This window comes from Panthera leo, chromosome A3, assembly GCF_018350215.1.
Source record: "Panthera leo isolate Ple1 chromosome A3, P.leo_Ple1_pat1.1, whole genome shotgun sequence".
Taxonomy (NCBI): Eukaryota; Metazoa; Chordata; class Mammalia; order Carnivora; family Felidae; genus Panthera; species Panthera leo.
Genome location: NC_056681.1, coordinates 13,806,222 through 13,826,520, shown reverse-complemented (window position 1 = coordinate 13,826,520; position 20,299 = coordinate 13,806,222). Strand labels below are relative to the sequence as shown.

Genomic DNA, 20,299 nt, shown 5'->3' with positions numbered 1-20,299 from the left:
CCCCTCCCCCTCAGTCATGACACACACATAAAATTTACTGTTGGGACAGGTCGGTTTACCTATACAGACACACAAGGGAAAGGGAATCAAAAGGAGGGGAATTCTCCACAAATTAGGTCCATCCATCAAAGGTTCCTCCTCTCAAAATCAGAGGAGTGTTACAGCCTCGGATCCGAAAGCCACACTTCGCTGCACTCCAACAACTAGAAAAAGAAATTCCAATTTCCTCCTCTGCTCTGGAATAGATAATACAAGATTTTTACTCACCTTTGGAGCGAGTAGAGATGTCCATGCCCTCCACCACCTCCTGTTCTGTTTTTATTTCCTCTTCAGCCAAGCTGAAACAGAGCAAATTAGGTTCACGTTTAGGTAGACTGAGAACTTGCCCCATGGGGGCAGCTATTTAGAAGTTCTAACAACAAACCCGCATTTAAGCCAATCCCCCATCCTTATGCAGGGCTGAGGGGCGGGGGGCAAAAAACCCACGTTGGATTTCAAACTAAAGTGTTAAGACTCCTAAAGGGGTTTTTCAAACCACTAGGTTGTTCTTTTTTTAAGTCAAATTACTATTCCAGTTGTCATGCTGTTGGGGGATGCAAAAAAAAAAAAAAAAAAAAAAAAAAATTTTTTTTTTTAGACACACAATTACAATCTGCCCCTGAGGGCCAATGAGAACCCAGCCAACAAGTAAACAAGTGTCTTGTTGTTAACACTGGGTTCAGGTTAGAGGTGGTTCACAGGGTACCCTGAGTTCTGATCTCTGAATTCTGCAAGGCAGGGAGCATTACACAGACCTCTCGGCTAAATCTTAGGATTTCTCGACGAGGCAGGAACGTGAAAAAAATATATAGGTGAAATTGCAAAGTGAAAAAATATGCCCAGGTTAGAAGCAAAAAGCCTGGTCTCAGAACATTCATTCAAAACACTAGCACTTGTCCCAGGAATTGGGCTTGGGGTACCCACACTCCCATCCCCTGGATGTTTCCTCTCAGTAGCAGGCATGGCTCAGAGAAAGCATTCAGCACTCTTGAGCTGTGACTAATTATCCCCCACCACAAAAGTGGAATGAGGAAGGATTATTTAAAAGACAGGCTGAGTTGGGGGTTGGGGGGGAGCAGTCCCCTTGGCTGGGAAGGTCTACCAGACTCTTCTCTCACTCTCTCGGCTGGAACTCCTGTTGAACAGAGTGCAGACCATTTCATGTGTTCCGGAACCACACACACACACACACACACACACACACACACACACACACACACACACACCTCTCCCAGGCAAGCCAGTAGAGTTCTGCTTTAGCAGGTGCAAAATGTTCGAGGTGCTGGAACTTCCCAAGCACTCAGGGTGACCATGAAGTGATATGAATCCGAGGAAGTACTTTAGCTGCAATCCCATCAGCCTGTGGTTCACCATGAAGAAATGGGTGCATCACCAACTGACATGGCTGGAATTTTCCATTTGGAAGACTCAAAGCCAGGACTGGAGTGGAAGGCTGAGTGAGAGAGGAAGGATCAGAATGTCCCTTCTGTGCTCTGTGGCCTGAGACTGTGACAAAAGGGGAGTCCAAAATGGCCTGGAACCTCAGGATCCACAGAAATGGATTTAGGAGAGGGCCATGTCTGATAAGGGAAGAGGGTTCAGGATAAGAACCAGACAGAAAGGAAGAAATTATGGCCCAGGAGAAAATTAGAAGAACTTGCACACCTCAAACTTAACTAGTCCCAGCAGAGAGAATAAAGAGAGGTAGTTTGAAATTGGTTGGAATATTAACACACTTTGCTCACTGATATGGAACCCTATTAACAATTTCACTTATAGCATCTGCAGAGAAAGCCCGCGACACAAATTCACCAAAGAAACAACGGGCATGTTGTCACAAACGGTTTCCATCAAAAACAGACTCTTCGATGTAAACACTTCACTAACATGCAATATTCCAGGGTGATTTGTGGAAGGTGATTTCAGCACGTTTACCTTTTTACTCCCAACTTCAGAGACAGACATTCTCAACAGGGAAACACAGACACTCTGCCTGCAACCACACACATATTGTCCAAATGGATACTGCTGACAGTTTCTTGCTTGGGGTGCCTGGAAATACATTTGCGTAAAACACCCAGAGCAGCTCTCAGAGATGATCTGAGTTGAGCTGATCAACCCAAAGAGAACAAACAGCAACCTTGATCTTTCTAACAACTAGAATCCGTTTCCCTCTCTAGCATGAAGTATGTGAAATCCTAAACTCACTGCCACTGATCCCCTATTTTGAGTGACAGAGAAAACACTCAGCTGGGATCCAACCAAAACGTACAGTGAGAAAACGATTATGCAGAATAGAGCCCCCAAAACCCACTTGAAGGATTTCTGCGGTGATGAAAACATTCAAAGGTGTATTGATCATGGAGGAGGGACTGCATTCAAGAGAACAATTATTTGGCCTCCTACAGCCCAGAGGCGCAGAGTACTTCAGGCAGGGATGCTGCTGAGAAGCTAGGAAAATGCAAACTAGTTATGTGGTGGCTGTTTGCTGCTGCAGAAGGCGGGGAAGGGGGGGGGGGGTGAGTGAAGTTGTTTTATCTTTATCTTTCCAAGTATTACCAGTGGGCACCATATTCACCCCACTTTACCAGCAGCATCACCAGCTTCAGCCAAGGATTTTAAGCATGATTTCAGAAAACCCATCTTTCTCGCAGATCAGCAAAGCCGCCCTTTCAAAGGGAGCCCGTGCACGTACTTGCAACGCACACAGACATACAATAACTTGCATTTGACTAAAGGAAATTGCAGTGTCTATGCGTTAAAAGGGAAAAAACTTCGTTTACAAGAGCAAAGACCAGAATGCAAAATGAGTCATTTTGAATAGCCACATCTAAAGGGACTTCCTTTTTTCTACACCACTGATCTCAGTTTTCTTGGTTGTTGTTCTGTTTTGTTTTGTTATTTTATTTATTTATTTATTTATTTATTTTTTGGTTTAGTGTGAAGCACCAGTATGTTGTTAGGGGGAAAATTATGAATATTACATCAAAAGCTCTGTACCTGTCTGAATGCCCCCCCACAGACCGTGGTCAATTTAGGTTAAAAACTATTCAGTCATTTGGAGGAGAAAAAAAAAAGTCAAATACTAATTGTTAAAAAGAAAAGCCAGCTGCACCCAGGGAAAAGACTTTGAACTCTTGTCATTAACACATGAAAGTCTTAAAAAATATACAGCATCTTTCCTATCTGCTAGCTTCCAGCAACCCCAATTATTTAAATCAAAAACAATGGAACAACAAGTCCTTGTTTAAAACTGACATTACTTTTTTTTTTTTTTAAGGTCCACTGAGGAGGCAGGGGGCCAGCTAAAGAAAAGGGTAAAAAATTAGCTGAAAACCCAAACTACAGCCTTTCACCCCAACAGGAAAATACACCATCAACTAGTTGTATAGGATATATATGTTCCCACCGCTTTCACTCACGGTTACCCTAAGTCACTTGCCTGTGGATTTCACAAACTGATACATTTCAGGCAATTAAAGAAGAAACAGCAGCAGCTTCTGCAAATACAACCAAGACTTTCCCATCCGGTCCCAGAAAGAATAAAAGATTTCTCCCCCAGTGCCTGAGCAAGAAAACCTCGGCTGACTTCTTAACCTGCATGCACTGGAAAAGAGGAATTAAAAAGTTGAATATGAAGCGCTGAACCTCCAGGATGTTTTAAGCCTTCTGATTATTAATTCTGAGGACTCAAGGCTGGTCCGTAATTCCCAGGAATGCCATCCCCTCCACACTTCCAAAAGAGAGAGAGAGAGAAAAAAAAAGAGCAAACATCTAGTTTTGACAGGGAAAAAAAAAAAAAGAAAAAAAGCCTGGATACACAATGCCCAGATCTTTCTTTTCCCCAAGTGCCCCTACTATTTGACTTTTAACCAAGAATATCTAACCCATCTAGAATATATAACCAGCATGCACAAGACTCTGGTTCTACAGCTGAGGATCATCGCACAGCAATTCAAGAATCATGCATCATTCGGAAGGGCTTTTCCTTTAGGTTTTTACTTTCGTTCAAAATCCCAAACTGGTCCAGGCTGTAAGAAAAATGTAATCCCAAGACACAACATCTTCCTCTTCTAGATCACCAAATGTGAACATCAAAATAAGAAAACCATGCTTCCCTAAATCTGCAATTAATTTTTTTTTAAATTGGGGGGGGGGGAGGGAATGGTTAGCAGAGCAGCTTTATTTATATAAGCACTCACCTAAAACAGGCAGAGTCATCGGTAGCTAAGCTATTTATGCAGGATTCTTAAAATGGCGTCTTGCAACACTGCCTCATTCCTGTATTGAAGCTAAAATGGTAGCAGTTTGTTCAATAGCTGTAGCTCCTGTTGAAGCAGCCCTGCTAGTTTCAAAGCCACCTTCCTAAATATCTGAACTAGGAAAAGCTCAACCAAAGGACACCAACAACCCAACGTTTAGCAGCTTAAAAAAAAAATCTGCAATGACAGGGGGAGTTTGTGAAGTCACAGGTTCCTAAGGAAAACCCTTTCCTTTTAGAGCCTGAGCCTCCAAACAGGAGGCTCTGAGGTGAGGCCCCCTGGCCCTCAAATTAGGTGGGTGGGAGGTTAGGAATGACGCAGCCCTAAGGAGCCGTCAACTGCCGACAGACAGGTGTCCTGTCTGTCCGTACAAACGCAAAAATGCTAAAAGGGAGCAAGCTGGGGAGGGGGAGAGGAAGCCCATTCCCCCCTTCTGGATACATCAGAAACCAGCTTTGCATCCCTACCAAAAAGGAGCTAGGTAGTAAAATGAAAGTGTTTCAAGGACAGCAGTCACCTGAAAAGCCAAGCCAAAGGGCCACACCCCTGTCTGAGGCCAAGGTAAAATAAACAGGCTGTTTAATCAGCCTGAAAACGGCCACCAAATCCCCAGCCAGTCCTAAGACAGTTAACCTCCAGGAAAGACAATCTGAGTCTGCAGAGCAAAACAACAGTCAAACAGTGCCCTTAGCCAATGCACGGGATACTCACACATCGGATTTTTGTCCACCCCCAACAGAGCCCTGAAAATTAACAATGGGTTTTGCAAAACCCGCTTTCAGAGGCCGAACAAACAGCCTCATAGTGGATAATGTAAATTTACTGTTGCAGGTCTGAGAATTGGCCTCGCAACTCTGGTGCTGAGTGGGGAGTTTCAAGGTGACTGCTTTGTAGCTCCAGGGGAGAAAGGAGGGCATGGTGCCCAAGGCTGTGCCGGGGCAAGGACGGGTGGTTGGCTCCTCGCCGGCCGGTAGGTAGGTAATCTTGATGAGGAGGGACAGCCTGGCGGCGACGCTTAGCTGCGTGCTGACATGGCTCCCGCCTGCTTGTTTATCTGTAAGGAGAGTGGGGAGTGGGGGGAAGGGCAGCCCAGCCTTAGCGACCCAGCCAAGGGTGAATCCTCACTTGTTTCGCGTTTAAGAACCAGGAGAGAGAGGACCTCTACACGGACGCCCTTTCTAAACCTCTGCTGCGGGGTGGCGAAGACACTTGTGCACGTTATCTTTCTTTTCAGGGTCAACCAGACAGAGGCAAAGCCAGACCTAGGGCCTCTCGGCTGACAAATGTTGCCTGTGCCACAGGAGAGGAGGAGAAAAGAAGGCCAAAGAAACAAAGAGATCACACATTTTGAAGTGGTTGGACTTTTTAAAAACCTACCTTTGCCTCCAGGGTTTTCTGGGTTACTGTCATCCTGGCTTTTTAAAAAGGGACCCCGTCCCCCCCCCACCCCCCCCCCCCCCCCCCCCCGCCATTTAAGACCTGAAGAAGTTTCCCCACTGTTCTCCCAGGGAAAGAAAGGGGGGAATGTTTTGTTTAAAAGAAAAGGGGTTACAAGAAAGAAAGAAGGAAAGAAAGAAAAAGCCATTGTTTTCATCCCTAATTTATAATCCAAGAGGCCCCATTGTTTCTTTCTTTCTGACTCAAATCTTTGGGCTGTTAATTATAAAAGTAACCGGACTCCGCTCCAACAGGCTAACTATGTTCTTGCGCAGCCATTAGAAAAACTCTGTAGAAAGTTTACTGAGTGATTATATATAATTAATTCCTAGTTACAGACGGAACACTGACCATTTTCTGGAGCAAGCACTCACTCCCCCTCCCCCACGTGAATGCCACTTAATTTCCCAAAGCAGAAAGTGAATCCATCCTGGAGGGTCTTGAAGGAAAAAAAAGAGAGGGAGAGAGAGAGAGAGAGAGAGAGAGAAAAATCAGCTCCAGTGTGTGTTTGTTCCTCGCAGCTGTGCGTCCTCTTTGGGGACTGAGGAGGCAGAAGGAAAAAGGAAAACAACCCAAGTTCCGTACCTCCCTCTGAAATTTATAACCGTGGCAGAAAGATCACTCTACCTTGATGTGAAAAAGAACAAGGGAGGGGGAGGGAATGCCCCAGGAATGGAATGTAGGAGACTCTTCAGCTTGGCGGATCAGCTTCTCCTAAAAGGAACAAAGCTGGTAGAAACTTCCAGAAGGCCCGTTCTCAGTCTGGCCACTCCAATTGTCAATCTGTAACCTTCCCTCCAAGTCTATTGGTTCAAAGCTGCAGAGAGGAGCCCCATTGGGCTGCTCTGTAAGCCAGCACTGCTGTCCCTACCTAGTCCTGCTGCAATGCAGACATTTCTTTTTTTCCCCCTTAGTGAAGCTGGGAAATAAGCTACTTTGGAAACAATTAACTTTTTACAGACTCAGGCTTGGTGGTGGCCACAGTACCAGAGGAAAGTGGCCAGCCTGGTCCAGGGCCGGGAACCTGCTGGGGCTGCACATTTGAAAACAGACCTTGGAGCTTTTAGAGGATGAATGCCTTGCCCTTAGGTTTTCTTCCAGTCCAACAAACACACCATTATGCAAACGTCGAAGGCACCAAACCAGGAGTCTTGTGATTAGATATTACTTCTAGGGAGGCCACAAGAACCTCAATATGTAATTTCCATTTACAGCCAGAAGATAAGAACAAAGAAAATAGCTAAGTGTCTGGACTTATTTGTGCGGGGTGGCAGCACTATTCAGTTTTATGTACATAACATCATTAACTGCCTGCACTTCTTAACTCTAAAAAGCTGGCCTTACACAGCCTTTCCTTAACTTAGAAATTGGCACATTTCTCGTTATCAAATGAGCCCTTTGCCAACTGATGCTACAAGGTGGGTGGGTGGCTGGACGCTGAACTGAAAGGAAAAAAAAAAAAAGATCACGGACTCCATAAAGTTGGTGCCACACAACAATTGAATACATTTCCAGCATTTACAGTCATGCTAGACTGGTCTTCAGGCTGGAAACCTGTGTAGTGAACTTCGGGGTAAATTCTGAAGCTAACGCTAAACAGTCCACTTTTCTCACTCTTAAGTTCCAGCTGCAGCATTAAGAGATCAGGGGAAGTGTAAGAAGTGAGAAATAAATCCTAAGTAAAAGCGAGCAAGCATACAGATGTGTGGGGTCAGGCTGGGGAAAAGGCCAAATCTGTTGTGCAGTGTGAGTAAGTGGTCCTGAATCAAACCAAGTTTGGTGGTGGGTGGGATTTTACACTACAAATCAGTCTCCTAAAACATTAATACTGCCACCCCCACCCCCACCCCCATCCCCACCCCCACCCCCACCCCAGGCTGCTGCCTCACCAAGGTTTAAGGCTCTGTGCCTCTAAGAAGCAGCACTTTTTGTTACATTTCACAAGCAGATCAGCTACCCAGAGTTCTAGCTAATATCCAAACAATCCCAATTAAAGGTCTCCTCCCAAGTCACAATGAACTGAACATTTCTCCCCTGTCTGAGGGTAAACAGGAAGTGTGATCTCCAATCCTAGCAGCAGGTTATCAGGAAAAACAGTGGAATTCAAACAGTCACCTAAAATCAAGACACCATTAAAAAGCCCTTCTTTGGTTCCTGCTAATGAAAAGCCCCCCAACTGCTGTAGGCAAGACCCTCTGCCACAAACAGACCCCAAACGTCCGCCAAACTCTTTATACATGGTCACAGAGGAAATGGATTTGCTTTACTTACCCAACAAATGTTCAAGCAACCGTCTCATTTTTCCACAGTTAAGAAGAGAGAACAGGCAGGCAGATTTGGGACTTGATCAAAAAGGAAATTTTCTTTTTTTTAAACAGTTACATGGGATTATTAAACGCACACACACACAACGACAACACAACCCAACAACTGAATATGGAATGCTGTCATGAGCCACAGACATGATTTTATTTCCTCTGCACTCCATCACAGAGGAGGACAGAGGATGATACAATGTAAGAGAGGGAGAGCAAAATGAAAACAAGGATAAAAGATACATTAGTTCCTTGAAAATCATGCAAGAGTAGAAAGCTAAGGGATTCGAAACGAGTCCTCACAGATTTATTGCAGGATGTTGTCCAACCTCCCTCCCCCTCTACACACACACCCCCCCCCCCATCCCCATCCCTACTCCAAAAACTTCCTCCAAAGCCTAGAAAACACTTTCAGAAACATTTGCTGGCTGTAGGCTGGCTTGCAGAAGAACACTCTGTATCAACAGAAGTCAGGAAAAAAGGCTGAACAATGTAGTTTCAAGTGAGGAAACCCTGTAGGGAGAGAAAAGACCATGTAGAGACTCACTACCACCCACCTAGGCCCCAGGAGCTAGGAGCTCTCCTTAGCACTGCTCTGCTCAGGGCTTGGTTCTTTTTAAAACACACGTCCTCTCTTGTCAGAACTTACTCGAGCCTTCCCAGAACCTCTTTGGAGAGGTAAACTTGCCTGCTGTGCTGTCATGAGCTCTCCTTAGAGAGGAGCCTGCTTCTTACCTTCCATTTTCTTCCCCCAGCAGGCATGTGACACAAGAGAAGACAATAGTGCGGGGGGGGGGGGGGGGGGGGGGGGGGCTGCTCAGAGAGAGGGAGAGAGAGAGAGAAGGAGAGAGAGGAGGAAAAGGAAAAAAAAAAAAAAAAAAGGGAAGAAGAAGAAAAAAAAAAGCTTCTTTTTTGGCATTCCAGGATCTAGCTTCAAACTATTCCAGAAACACCATGTCCTGGTGGAAGAAAAGGTGTGCCAGGCCTTTGCCAGTTTGCAAAATCAAGCTATGGCTAATGGCTACTTAGCCATGTGACCCAAGAAAGCAAAAAAATTCTCTCTACACAGTTGCAAGTTAACCTAAGTGCTGTGGGGGTGAGTGTGGCACGGCCAGCCACAGAGAAATCACACTGCTCGCCCACAATTCGGATGTCTCAGAGGGAGGGGGAGAAAAGATGGTTAAAAAGTCCAGCTTACCTCTGTGGATGCATTGTTAACACTGTGTAATGTCAATACTTATAAAACATGGAGGACAGGCTCCTAGTTCTCACAGAAAAAGGGTTTGGCACTTCGGCTTGATGATCTGGCCGCCTAATAAAAGCTCATCCCCGATTGGCTGCCCCGGCAAATCGGAGTGTAAGGCCGCCCGGGATTGGCTGAAACACTTCCTGAGCGATTATCTTTGTGAGGCTCTGGTGAGCCAAGAGCCATCCTGTGCATAGAAAAAGACAGGCTAAGCTAGGCCTTTTGCAGCAAGAAAAACTTGGGAAAGGGGCCCCCAGACGCACTTCTCCCACACCCTGGCTGGGTTTCCCGGCACGGGCGAACCAGTGCAGCCAGCCTGACCTGCTCCAGCAAAGCCTGAGGCCCGGATGCCACGGGGAAGGGAGTTTTTGGGGTGAGCTGCAAGGGCTCACCCTCACCTGCCCCCACAGAAGCGGCTCTCGGCTAGGAGGGAGCCTGGCCCTTTTCTAGAACAGTCCAGCAGGATGGTTTTCCTCCCCCCCCCCCCGCCCCGCGGGGGAAGGGGGGTGGGAAGCAAAGCCGAGGAGTGGGGAGCCCCAGGAAAGCAGCCAAGGGGGCACGCAAGCAAGAGGGGTTGGAGGAAGGCCTCTGAGGAGCTGAGGGGGAAAGAGGACAGGCGAGCCCCCCACCCCACCCCAAGAAATCGCTAAAGGGCAGCCCTGGCTCCTGGGGGGGGGGGGGGGGGAGACAGGGGATCGGGGCTGCTGAGCAGAGGAGGGAAAGAGAATGGTCAGGTTTGCATAGTCATTGTCAAAACGCCTCCTGGAAAAGCAGGCCAGAGAGCCGGCCATTCCCGGGCCGAGAATCTAACTTCTCGCCCCCCTCGGCCAGCACTCAAAGGAAAACCAAAATGGGCTCCTGCCTCCCTGCCAGGATGCCAACGGGCCCCCCTGTCCGTCCTTACCCTAAGAAAAGCCAAATGCGCTCCTAGCAGGCCACATGCCTAGATCTACAAACTTCCCTTCCCCTCCCGGCCCCCTCCCCCACCACTGAGGCCTGCTAAACCTGTCAGTTAAACAAAAATCTGACTTCCGTATTAGTCTGCAATGCCTTCAGCTTCCTGCCTATTAACCCTCTCTCGGACTCTGGGCCTGGCTGGGAAAAACTAGGCCCTGAGATCGCAGAAAAGGCCTGTGGAAAAATACCAGCTGCGGCTCTCCCGGCAGATGCAGAAAGAGAGAGAGAGGGAGAGAGAGAGAGAGAGGGTGAGCCGCTGTCTCTCGCCTTTGCTTCCCAAGGAGGCGTGTACCTTCTGAATCCAGGGCACAGGCAGTGCCTCTCGGTCTGAGAAGCCATTTAAATCCAGAGGGAGAAAGAAAGATGTCAAGCCCAGCGAGGGAACAAGAACCCCCATTATGAGCCAGGCCTACACCCACAGCTTAGCCCTTCCTGCCACAATCATTCCTGTATGTATGTTCTTGGGGAACCGGGCCCTCGGTGGGCAGACAAATCCCATGAGCTTTATAAGGATTCTTGCTTAAATTTATTTCCACAGAGAACGGCTTCTTTTCGTCCCCTAAGGCAGATGGAACAGCTATTTCACACACAGCCCTACTCTTGGCAGTCCCCCACCCCCATCTCTGGCACTGTTCCCCAGTAAAATATTAACTAGTTTTTCGGAGCTACTTATAATTCCATCCATTTCAATAGTATTAGGAGGTCTCTTGCCTGTTTCCTCCCGAAGGCTGCCTTTGTAGTTGGTCTGTACCCTGAGAAAGAAAAGGCAAATGCAAAACGATCTGAAAATGTCCATGCTTGCTTGGTTGCAGCTTTTTTTTTTCCTTTCCCTCAAAGACAAGGTGCTTCATTAACAAGATTTTTTTTTTTTTTTTTTTTCAAACACCAAGCTAGAACAACAGAAGCTAAACAAACACCATGCTTTAGAGGCTGGAGAAAGCTTCCAGAGGTGATGCAGCCATATGCCAGGAAGTAAAACTAGGGCCCAGTAAAGTCTCCTCCTAAAATTAGGACTCGGTGGGCTTTCCTGTCCCACACGGTCCGTTCCCACAAAGAAAACAGCGCCGATCCCCTGCTCTCCCTGCCCGCCGCCCCCCCACATGGATAACAGATGCCCACCTCGCGCACATCAATTCTTCCTGGCTGGGAATCTTCTATAGACACACAGGAACAAGCCAGGAATCCAAACACACTGTACTGCAGGGTCAGGGCCCAGGCTCCGTGAAAAGGGAGGGGATTTTGTTGCTGTTGTGTATGAGGCCGAAGAGGCCAAGATGCAGGGAGGGACACCCCGACAAGGGTCCAGCACTCAGGACAACAAGCCTGGGCCTCGCTGCAAGGGAGGGGCCCCCTCCCCACGCGTACAGGGAGACCAAGTGGGGGACAAGAGGTGGAGGCCGGGGCTAATCAGACTGTGCTGTCCCTCCCGGCCGCGTGGGCAGCGGCCCTCTGCCACCATCCCATAGGCAACCCGGTCTGCCTCTGCAGGTGCTGATTTGGGGCGGACGGGCATGTCTGTGGTGGATCTCGTGTGCCACTAGCTTCACGATGAGGAAATGAAATATGCCACTGGTGCGCGTGGTGGATTTTAACCCAGGATTAAAGCTTGTTGCATAAGCAGCTGTGGCTTCCTCCCCGCCTCCCTCCCCCCCCCCCACTCTGATCACTTGATCACTTGAAATGTTTTCTGGGGCAAAGAGCAGGAAGCTGCTGGCTTTTTCTGCCAGCTCTGCTCCGTTTGAGGAATGCTGTTGGTAGGTCTGAGGTTATCAGAAAGACGGCGATTTGGCTGGGGACGGAGACAAAGGTATGGTGGCAGATGGAATCCTGGGAGGCACAGGGATTGAAAAGGAAGCCCCGGGCAGGCCTACTAAGGGCCAATCCTGGACTCGATGGAATGTGGCCGATACGCAGGAAATAAAGAAACCGAATGTTGCCAGCCTCCATCTAGAGATCATTCAGTGGCCCTTCTCAGACACCCCCTGCACAGAGTAGCCCCAACAGCGAGGGCTGTTCACCCTGGGCCTGCCACGGTGCTAAATCAGCGCTTTGCACTGACTGACTCCGTGAGGCAGGGAGCATTGTTAGAGATCTGGAACCGAGCCCAGAGAGGTGAAGTGAGCTGCACAAGGTCACACAGCTGGCAAGTGCCAGAAACCGGACTTCCAACCCAGTTAGGACTCCACATCCCTAAATTCTGTACCTTCACCTGCCTCTAAAGAAAGGAACAAAAGAGAAAGCGAACCCAGCAGAGCAGAAACAAGGCTAAAATCTACCAAGAGCAACTGACTGATCGGTGTTTTCTTTTAGGAGACCGACTCCACTGAGAAGTTTTAAGTACTGAAGGATAGAGGTGGGATACCTTCAGCTCAGACTCATTTAAGGCCCGGAGAAAGCTCCTCTCTCCCTACAAACCTCCACCAAGATGTTAAGGGGAACTCTCTGCCATCTCCAAAATCAGGATTTAGGGGCGCCTGGGTGGCTCAGTCGGTTAAGCGGCCTACTTCGGCTCAGGTCATGATCTCGCGGTCCGTGAGTTCGAGCCCCGTGTCAGGCTCTGTGCTGACAGCTCAGAGCCTGGAGCCTGTTTCAGATTCTGTGGCTCCCTCTCTCTGACCCTCCCCCGTTCATGCTCGGTCTCTCTCTGTCTCAAAAATAAATAAACGTTTAAAAAAAATTTTTTTTTAATAAAATAAAAAAAATAAAATCAGGTTTTTATATTCCTTGAAATCAGTGGTTCTCAATGAGGGGTGGTTTTGCTCTCACCTCCCCCCTCCCCCCGCCAGGGGATATATGGCAGTGTCTGGAGACTTCTGGGTTGTCACATTTGGGGGGAGAGGTCCTAGTGGCATCTAGTGGGCAGAGGGGGGACCGGGGACGTTGCTAACCATCCCCCAACAAGGATCTATGCCATCCACAATGTCCACAGTGCTGAGGTAGGGAAACCTTGGCTTGAATGCAAAGGAATAAAAAAATCCAAGCACCCAACGACCGTGGAGCTGGATGGAAAAGCCAGGACAGGCCTAAACAAGCAGGTTCCGAGGTGATATGAATAAGCAATGAACTAATAAAAATAGACTAAAACATGTCTCTCTTACTATTCCCAGGGGATGGAGAGCCTCAGAGAACAGAATCAGGCTCACAGAAGCCAGGCAGAGTGTGTCGGTGATAAAGCTGGCCTCAAAGGAGAGGAAGGGCTGACCCGGCTCCCTTCCCCAGGCACCTCGCCGCCGAGGCCTGGCCTCATGGAAATGGCTCTCCGCTCCCGCTGGCCAGCAGCCAGGCCAACAGCAGCCTCGGCAAGCTGCATCCCCAGATAGCCTCTTCGAGGACTAGGAAAGTAAGTGTACTTGGGAGTTATCTGCCTTAAGCTAGCAGCAGGCCGCCCCATCCGTTAGGGGAGGCGGGCGGGATTGAGGCAGGGAAGTGTTTTAAATATCTTTTGTTTTGTTCCTTTTCGGCCAATCGGATCCGAGGCCAACTTCGGGCAGGGTGACAGAAGGGCTCACCTTCAGATCATGGAGCTGAAGGAGTCATGTTACAGCCACAAAGAGGTAATTAGGACTTGTCCCTACTTTGGAGAAAAGGTGTCCTCTGGAAGGTCTTTTTTTTTTTTTTTTTTTACTTCTTTCTAGGAGAGACTGGCAGGATTAAAAAAAATGGACGGGGGTGGGAAGGGCAGGTGGAAAGGGCTGGGGCGCGGTGGGGGGGGGGGGGTGGTTCATGACCATCAGGCAGATGGCCTCAGTGTGGGTAGCGCAAGACTTAAAGGATGCGGGAAGAAAATGCAAGTCAGAAGGAAGATTCAGGACCTGCCCTCACCTGCTCTTTTTACTTCCTAGTAATTACCGTTATGGAAAGAAGAGCGCATACTTATTGGCTGTTTGTTTCTTTCTCCCACTAGACCCGTGGCGATGTCGGGAGACGTTTTAGGTTGTCCGATCTGGAGGAAGGGCAGGTGCTACTGAGATCCAGAAGGTACAGACCAGGAATGCTGCCAAACACAGGGCAGCCCCCCCCCCCCCCACACACACACACACACACAACCGAGAACTAGCCAGCCCCAAGTATCCCTAGTGCCTTGAGGCTGAGAAAGCCTGCCCCAAACCGAGAGCTTCACCAAGGCAGAGGTTTGTCCGAATTCTTCACCACGGTGCCCTCAGTCTAACGCTGTGTGTCAGAGCTCAATTAATTAAACACCATTTCCCACCAGGACAGGTGCGCTAGTCTCCTATCCGAGCCCCCTGTATCTGCCCTTGACACATGCTTGTGGGGAGAAGGATGTGTGGGAAGAAACTGGGGATTTGTACACACACACACACACACACAAAGAGGCTGCAGGCCTTTGAAAAGAAGTCAGGCCTCCGCCCTCCTCTGCTCAAAAACCGTCAACAGATCCCACCTCATTCAGAGTAAGAGCCCCAGTGCTAAAAATGGCCCACTGGACCAGTGCCCTGCTCCTGATCCCTGACTCCTTGTCAGGCCTAACCTTAGCCTCGGGGCCTTTCCCCTTGATCTCCCACAGCCCCTCCCCCCAGCCCACCTTCCTGGTCCCCAAACCACCTAACACAAGCCCTTTTCCCTCCTCAGGGTATCAGCCTTCCGGCCTTCTCTTCTGCGTACCCCCTCCCTGCTCCCTCCCGGATGCCTCCCCATCAGAACCCTGGCTCCGTGGCCAGCCCTCTTTTTACACTTTAACCTTTTCTCTTTCTTTCCACATCAAGAGGCAGGACTGTGCAGTGATTGAGTACGTGGCAGCTGGCCTCAGACTGTCTGACGTCTGGGTGTGAATCCAGCTGTCCCACTGGCCTGGGCAGCTAGGCTGGGCAGCCTTGCTTGAGGTATGAAATTCTTTGGGACTTGATTTCCTCATCTGTGCAATGGGAGCCATAATAATACTGATGATAATACCCACCTGGAAATTCACTGACTCCGTGTGGTCAAGCACGGGTAGCCACACACACAGTGAGCACTCATGCGGTTGCAATTAGGATTTCCCTCTGCTCACTCTTAAAAAGGTAATTTCTGAATGCCTCCAAGTCATTTCTCTTCCTTTTGTCAACATCAAACGTCCCAAAGAAGCACAAGGATACATCCTGGTAGCTGGCACGTTCTAAGCATTGTCAGCTACTGTTCTAAGCAATTTCCATAAACTAACCAATCACCCTCACAAACCTGTGTGCAATGGGCACCTTAGAGTCATCAACCCATTTCCCAGATGAGGAAGCTGGGGAAGTATTCATAGCCTCCTTCTCTTTCCATCTCCTTCTGCCTGCTCCTCACTTTTTCCTCAACGCCTTTCAATTATTTACCCAGAAATTGCCGTGCCATCAATAAGGGACTGATTGAGTAAACGTGGTCCTGCCCTACAGACAGAAGACTCTACAGCTGTGGCCCAAGAATCTGGGAACTCTTATGTACCGATACGGAACACTCTCTAAGACCCATTCTTGAGTTGAAAAACAAAACAAAACAAGAACAGTATGTGACATATGTCATTTAAAAAAAAAAATAGGCAAACCTCTGTGTCTTTTTCTTAACAGGTTTGCTTATTGGGGAGCTGGCTCAGTTGGGAAAGCATGCGACTCTTGATCTCGGGGCTGTGAGTCTGAGCCCCACGTGGGGTGTAGAGATTACATATAGACACATGTTTGCTTATTATGCACTGAATTTCTTGGAAGCATACTTAAAAAATTGCTAACACTTTGCATCCAAAGGGTCCTGGGTGGCAGGAACGGGAAGGAGATTTTTTACTGCTGTCTCCTTTGAATTTCAACCACGCGAATGTACTACTTCTTCCAAAATAAATTAGTAAATGTAATAGAGTATTAGGAAAATTGTGGAAGACTATGAAATAGGCAAAAAAAAAAAAAAAAAAAGATTAATGGGTAGCTTGTTCTGGTGCGTTGGGTTACCTGCACTTTTGTTTCTGAGCTTTTCACAGCTCAGCCACTGGTAGAAAACCAATAGTAATGCAAAAGACGCTTGTCCATAGACATGCAAATTAAGTCCCTGGAATGCGATGGATTACTGCCTGGTGGATCTGGGGGAGTTTTGCTAGTTTTCGCATCTATTCATAAATGCATGTCAGCATGCCTTGTATGAGCCCTGCTCTGACTCCGTCTTTGAATCGGTCGTCCGATCATCGTCCGTGCGTCCTCATGAATAATGAGTTACGTAAAATACATAAAACAGGTTCATTTTATATTTGTATGTAGCTGGTTAAAATGAATTATTTTAAATCATAATTTCTTTTAAAAGAAAAACAATGGGGCGCCTGGGTGGCTCAGTCGGTTAAGCGGCCGACTTCGGCTCAGGTCATGATCTCGCGGTCCGTGGGTTCGAGCCCCGCGTCGGGCTGTGTGCTGACAGCTCAGAGCCTGGAGCCTGTTTCGGATTCTGTGTCTCCCTCTTTCTCTGACCCTCCCCTGTTCATGCTCTCTCTCTGTCTCAAAAATAAATAAATGTTAAAAAAAATTTTTTTTTTTTTAAATAAAAGAAAAACAAGTCCTCATTCACTTCCAAGAACGAACTCCAACTTAGTCTTGGGTCCACTGTTTGTGCGTTGACCTCATGCTAACATCTGATGCTGAACACCTCAGAGTTTCCAAAACACTTCCCTGCCCAGCGACTGCTGCTCTGACTGCTGGAGCTCCTCTCCCTCCAGACTCTGTTCCCTCCTGGCCCTCAGGCTCTTTATCTGGGCCAGCCTGTTGGGGGCAGGGTGGGGGAAGGGGTCCATTCCAAGCTTCGTCTCTAAGGAACTTGAGCAAGTTACTTCGCCTTTTCTGTGCCTCAGTTTCCAAGTCTGAGAAAAGGGATTATAGTCCTTGCATCAGACATTGTGAGGATGATTTAACACAGGCACAGAGTACGTGTTCAAGAAATGTTAGATGATTTTTCTTTCCTTGAAACCGTATCTACCACAGCAGATTCTCCCCTGAACCCCAGACCTTCTAACTCCTGGGCAAGCATTTTCTTGTTGTTGATTCAGGCAGTCCACAAATAGGTTGGAGCACTTCCTCTACCCCTGAGCACCAGATTGTCTCTTGCTCCTGTGTTCAAGGACTGAACAAGGGAGGTAATGAACAATTAAATAAATACATGAATAAGATTAAAAATAGCATTAGGTGACCAGCAGAAGAGCCGCCTGTGGAATGCACTGAAGGCCGAGTGCCCAGGCTGCCCTGTGGTTGGGATGAGGGCTGTTTGGGGCGGTTGATTCTGCGGACCAGGCCGAGGAGCCCTGCGGAGGGGCTAGTTTGAGGGAGTCAAGAAGTTGGGTTTGCTGTGCTCAGTAAGAGGTCCCAGCAGCCCCCATGCTAGAGGCCAATGCTATGTTATGAAGAAAAGCAGGGTGAGGGTATAGAGAAGTGACAGGATGGGGGTGTCTGCTTTAGACAGGTAGAAAGGGCTCCAGTGAGGCTGTGACATTTGAGCTGAATGAAGGAGATAAGAGCCTTCCTGGTGGAGGTAATAGCATGTACAAAGGCCCTGAGGCAAGCCTGAGCTTGGTAACTTGGTGTTTCTGAGGAACAAAAAGAGGCCAAGTGTGGCCACTGTGAAAGGAGGTGCAAAGGAGTTGCGCATGGAGGTAAAGGCAAGGCCATGGTCACTATTCTGTGTGCAACCCTTCCATTACTCGGACTGAAAATATTCCAGAACGTTCTTTTACCTTCCCATACACCTGCCAAACAAAGCATTTCAAAACACATTTTGATTACGATCACTTTTCCTGATGTTTTCAAAAAACCTTCAGCAATTCTCCACTCATCAATGCAACCCAGACTTAGCCTATCGGGACCCCTTTATCTGATTCCACACTTGACTTCCCCCTCACCTCCCTCTATTGTTCAGTGGATCTGGCAAGCATGCCCCAAGTAGGCCCCACCTTGGTTCCTTCTCCCGGTATCTCTTGTTGGAATAACACCCACCCTTCAAATCCCAGTGTCCTTCCCTCTTTCTAACCTGGGAGCCTTCCTGGCTCCTTACCTCCTACTCCACCAGAGCACGTACCCCCCCTCCACGCCCTGCCCATGGGACTTAGCGTGGGGGCTGCTGGGACCTCTTATTGAGCAAAGCAAACCCAACTTCTTGACTCCCTCAAACTAGCCCCTCCGCAGGGCTCCTCGGCCTGGTCCGTAGAATCAACCACCCCAAACAGCCCTCATCCCAACCAAGGGCCAACCTGGGTGCTCGGCCCTGAGTGTATTCCAGACACGGCTCTTCTGCTGGTCACCTAATCCCTCTGATGGGTGCCACCGCCCTGCTCATAGGACTGCTACTATCTCTCCCCAGTGGTTCTCAATCACTCACTATAGACTTGCCTGGGAATTCTGCTCTAATTCTCCCCCGGAGTGTGTGTTTTACCTCCCAGGGAATCCCACTGTGCAGTCAAGGCTTTGAATCCTGTTCCAACTGGTCTCCTGCGGGAGGGACCAGATTAACAAGACATCACCTGCCTTCCCAAAGCCCTCTATGGGCAGCACTATTCGTGATAGAGCCGAAAGGTGGCAACCGCCAATGGTCCATCCACGGATGGACGGACAAATGGAGAAATACCGCACACAAGGGAACGTTGCTATTATTCAGCCGTAGAACGGAATAAAGTGCTGCTACACAGAACAGCATGAACGAACCTTGAAATCAGTATGCTCTCTGTCAAGGAAGCCAGTCAACGAAAGCCACATATTGTTTGATTTCGTGTCCACGACGTGTCCAGAATAGGCAAGTCCAAAAGAGAGAGTCTCAGGATAAAATCCCAAATCCCCCACAGGGCCTTCCCCTCAACTCCTACCCATTTCCTTCCCCCTGCTCCCTCCACTCCGGCTACCTGTCTGCCACCTGGCTGTTTCTCAATGCAACTTTTGCTTTTTGGGGTCTCTCTTTTGACCTTGAAGCTTAGAGGTATTCGTATCTCGCTATTTATTTATTTATTTATTTATTTATTTATTTATTTTTATGTTTATTTCTGAGAGTGGGGACGGGCAGAGAGAGAGGGAGACACCGAATCCAGAAGCAAGCTCCAGGCTCCGAGCTGCCAGCACAGAGCCCGACACAGGGCTCGAACTCACAAACCGGGAGATCATGACCTGAGCGGAGGTCAGACGCCTAACCGACTGAACCATCCAGGCACCCCTGTATCTCGCTTTTAAGTCTCTCTTGTTATGTTATAAACTCCAGGAGTGTAGAACGGTGTCTTACAGATCATGGGGCCCCTTCAGCAGCACCATGACTATTAAGATAACTCGGTGCTTGATGAATGACTAAGGAAACAACGGATCCATTCATTCATTCCACATAGTTAGATCCACTTTCTGGCATCATGCCAAGCCTTCATACCTTCCTATTTTCTTTTCTTTTTTTTTTAAGTAAACTCTACCGCCAACACGGGGCTTGAACTCACGACCCTGAGATCAAGAGTCGTATGCTCTATGGACTGACCCAGCCTGGTGCTCCTATACCTTCCCATTTTGAATCACAGCCTTTCATTCACCTGCTCAAAACCCTCTGATGGCTTCCCGAGACTTTAGAACAGGAGTCTATAAACTGTGGCCCTCGGGCCAAATCACCTGCCCCACCACCTGTTTCCCTCTAGCCCTGGAGCTAAGAATGTTTTGTTTTGTTTTGTTACATTTAAAAATAGCTGGGGGGGGGGGGGGGCGGGCGGTACCTGGGTTGCTCAGTTTTTTAAGCCTCCAACTTTGGCTCAGGTCATGATCTCACGGTTCATGAGTTTGAGCCCTGCATCAGGCTCTGTGCCTGGAGCCTGCTTCGGATTCTGTGTCTCCCTCCCTCTCTGCCCCTCCCCCACTCACACTCTGTCTCTCTCTCTCTCTCTCAAAAATAAACATTAAAAAATTAAAAAAAATAAAAATAGTAAACGTAATTGGAAAAAGGGGTACCTGGCCAGCTTAGTGGGTGAAGCGTGCGACTCTTGATCTCAGGGTTGTGAGTTCGAGCCCCACATTGGGTACAGAAAGTACTTAAAAATGAAATCTTAAAAAAAAAAATGTTGAAAAAAACTAATAAGAGTTTGGGGC

General features: G+C 48.2%; 1 protein-coding gene and 1 long non-coding RNA gene across 18 annotated transcripts in view; one reads left to right on the top strand and one right to left on the bottom strand.

The window, feature by feature from the left end:
- The window catches only part of ZMYND8 (zinc finger MYND-type containing 8), a 135,275-nt gene that overhangs the window by 113,028 nt on the left and 1,948 nt on the right, over positions 1-20,299 (bottom strand). For 6 of the 17 annotated variants that reach the window (XM_042930767.1, XM_042930768.1, XM_042930770.1 and 3 more), the window contains exon 2: positions 268-338. In XM_042930767.1, coding sequence (XP_042786701.1) covers positions 268-338 — 71 coding nt within the window. Of the gene's footprint in view, positions 1-267; positions 339-1,265; positions 1,493-4,241; positions 4,328-6,365; positions 6,440-8,009; positions 8,376-8,788; positions 8,808-9,251; positions 9,932-10,203; positions 10,220-20,299 lie in introns of those variants that run through there. The other 11 variants (XM_042930757.1, XM_042930766.1, XM_042930769.1 and 8 more) reach the window with 9 other exon arrangements.
- On the top strand, positions 13,697-16,495 carry LOC122215457. Its single transcript, XR_006200391.1, has 4 exons — positions 13,697-13,810; positions 14,161-14,234; positions 14,981-15,097; positions 15,573-16,495. It is a non-coding gene; the product is annotated as an uncharacterized LOC122215457 (long non-coding RNA).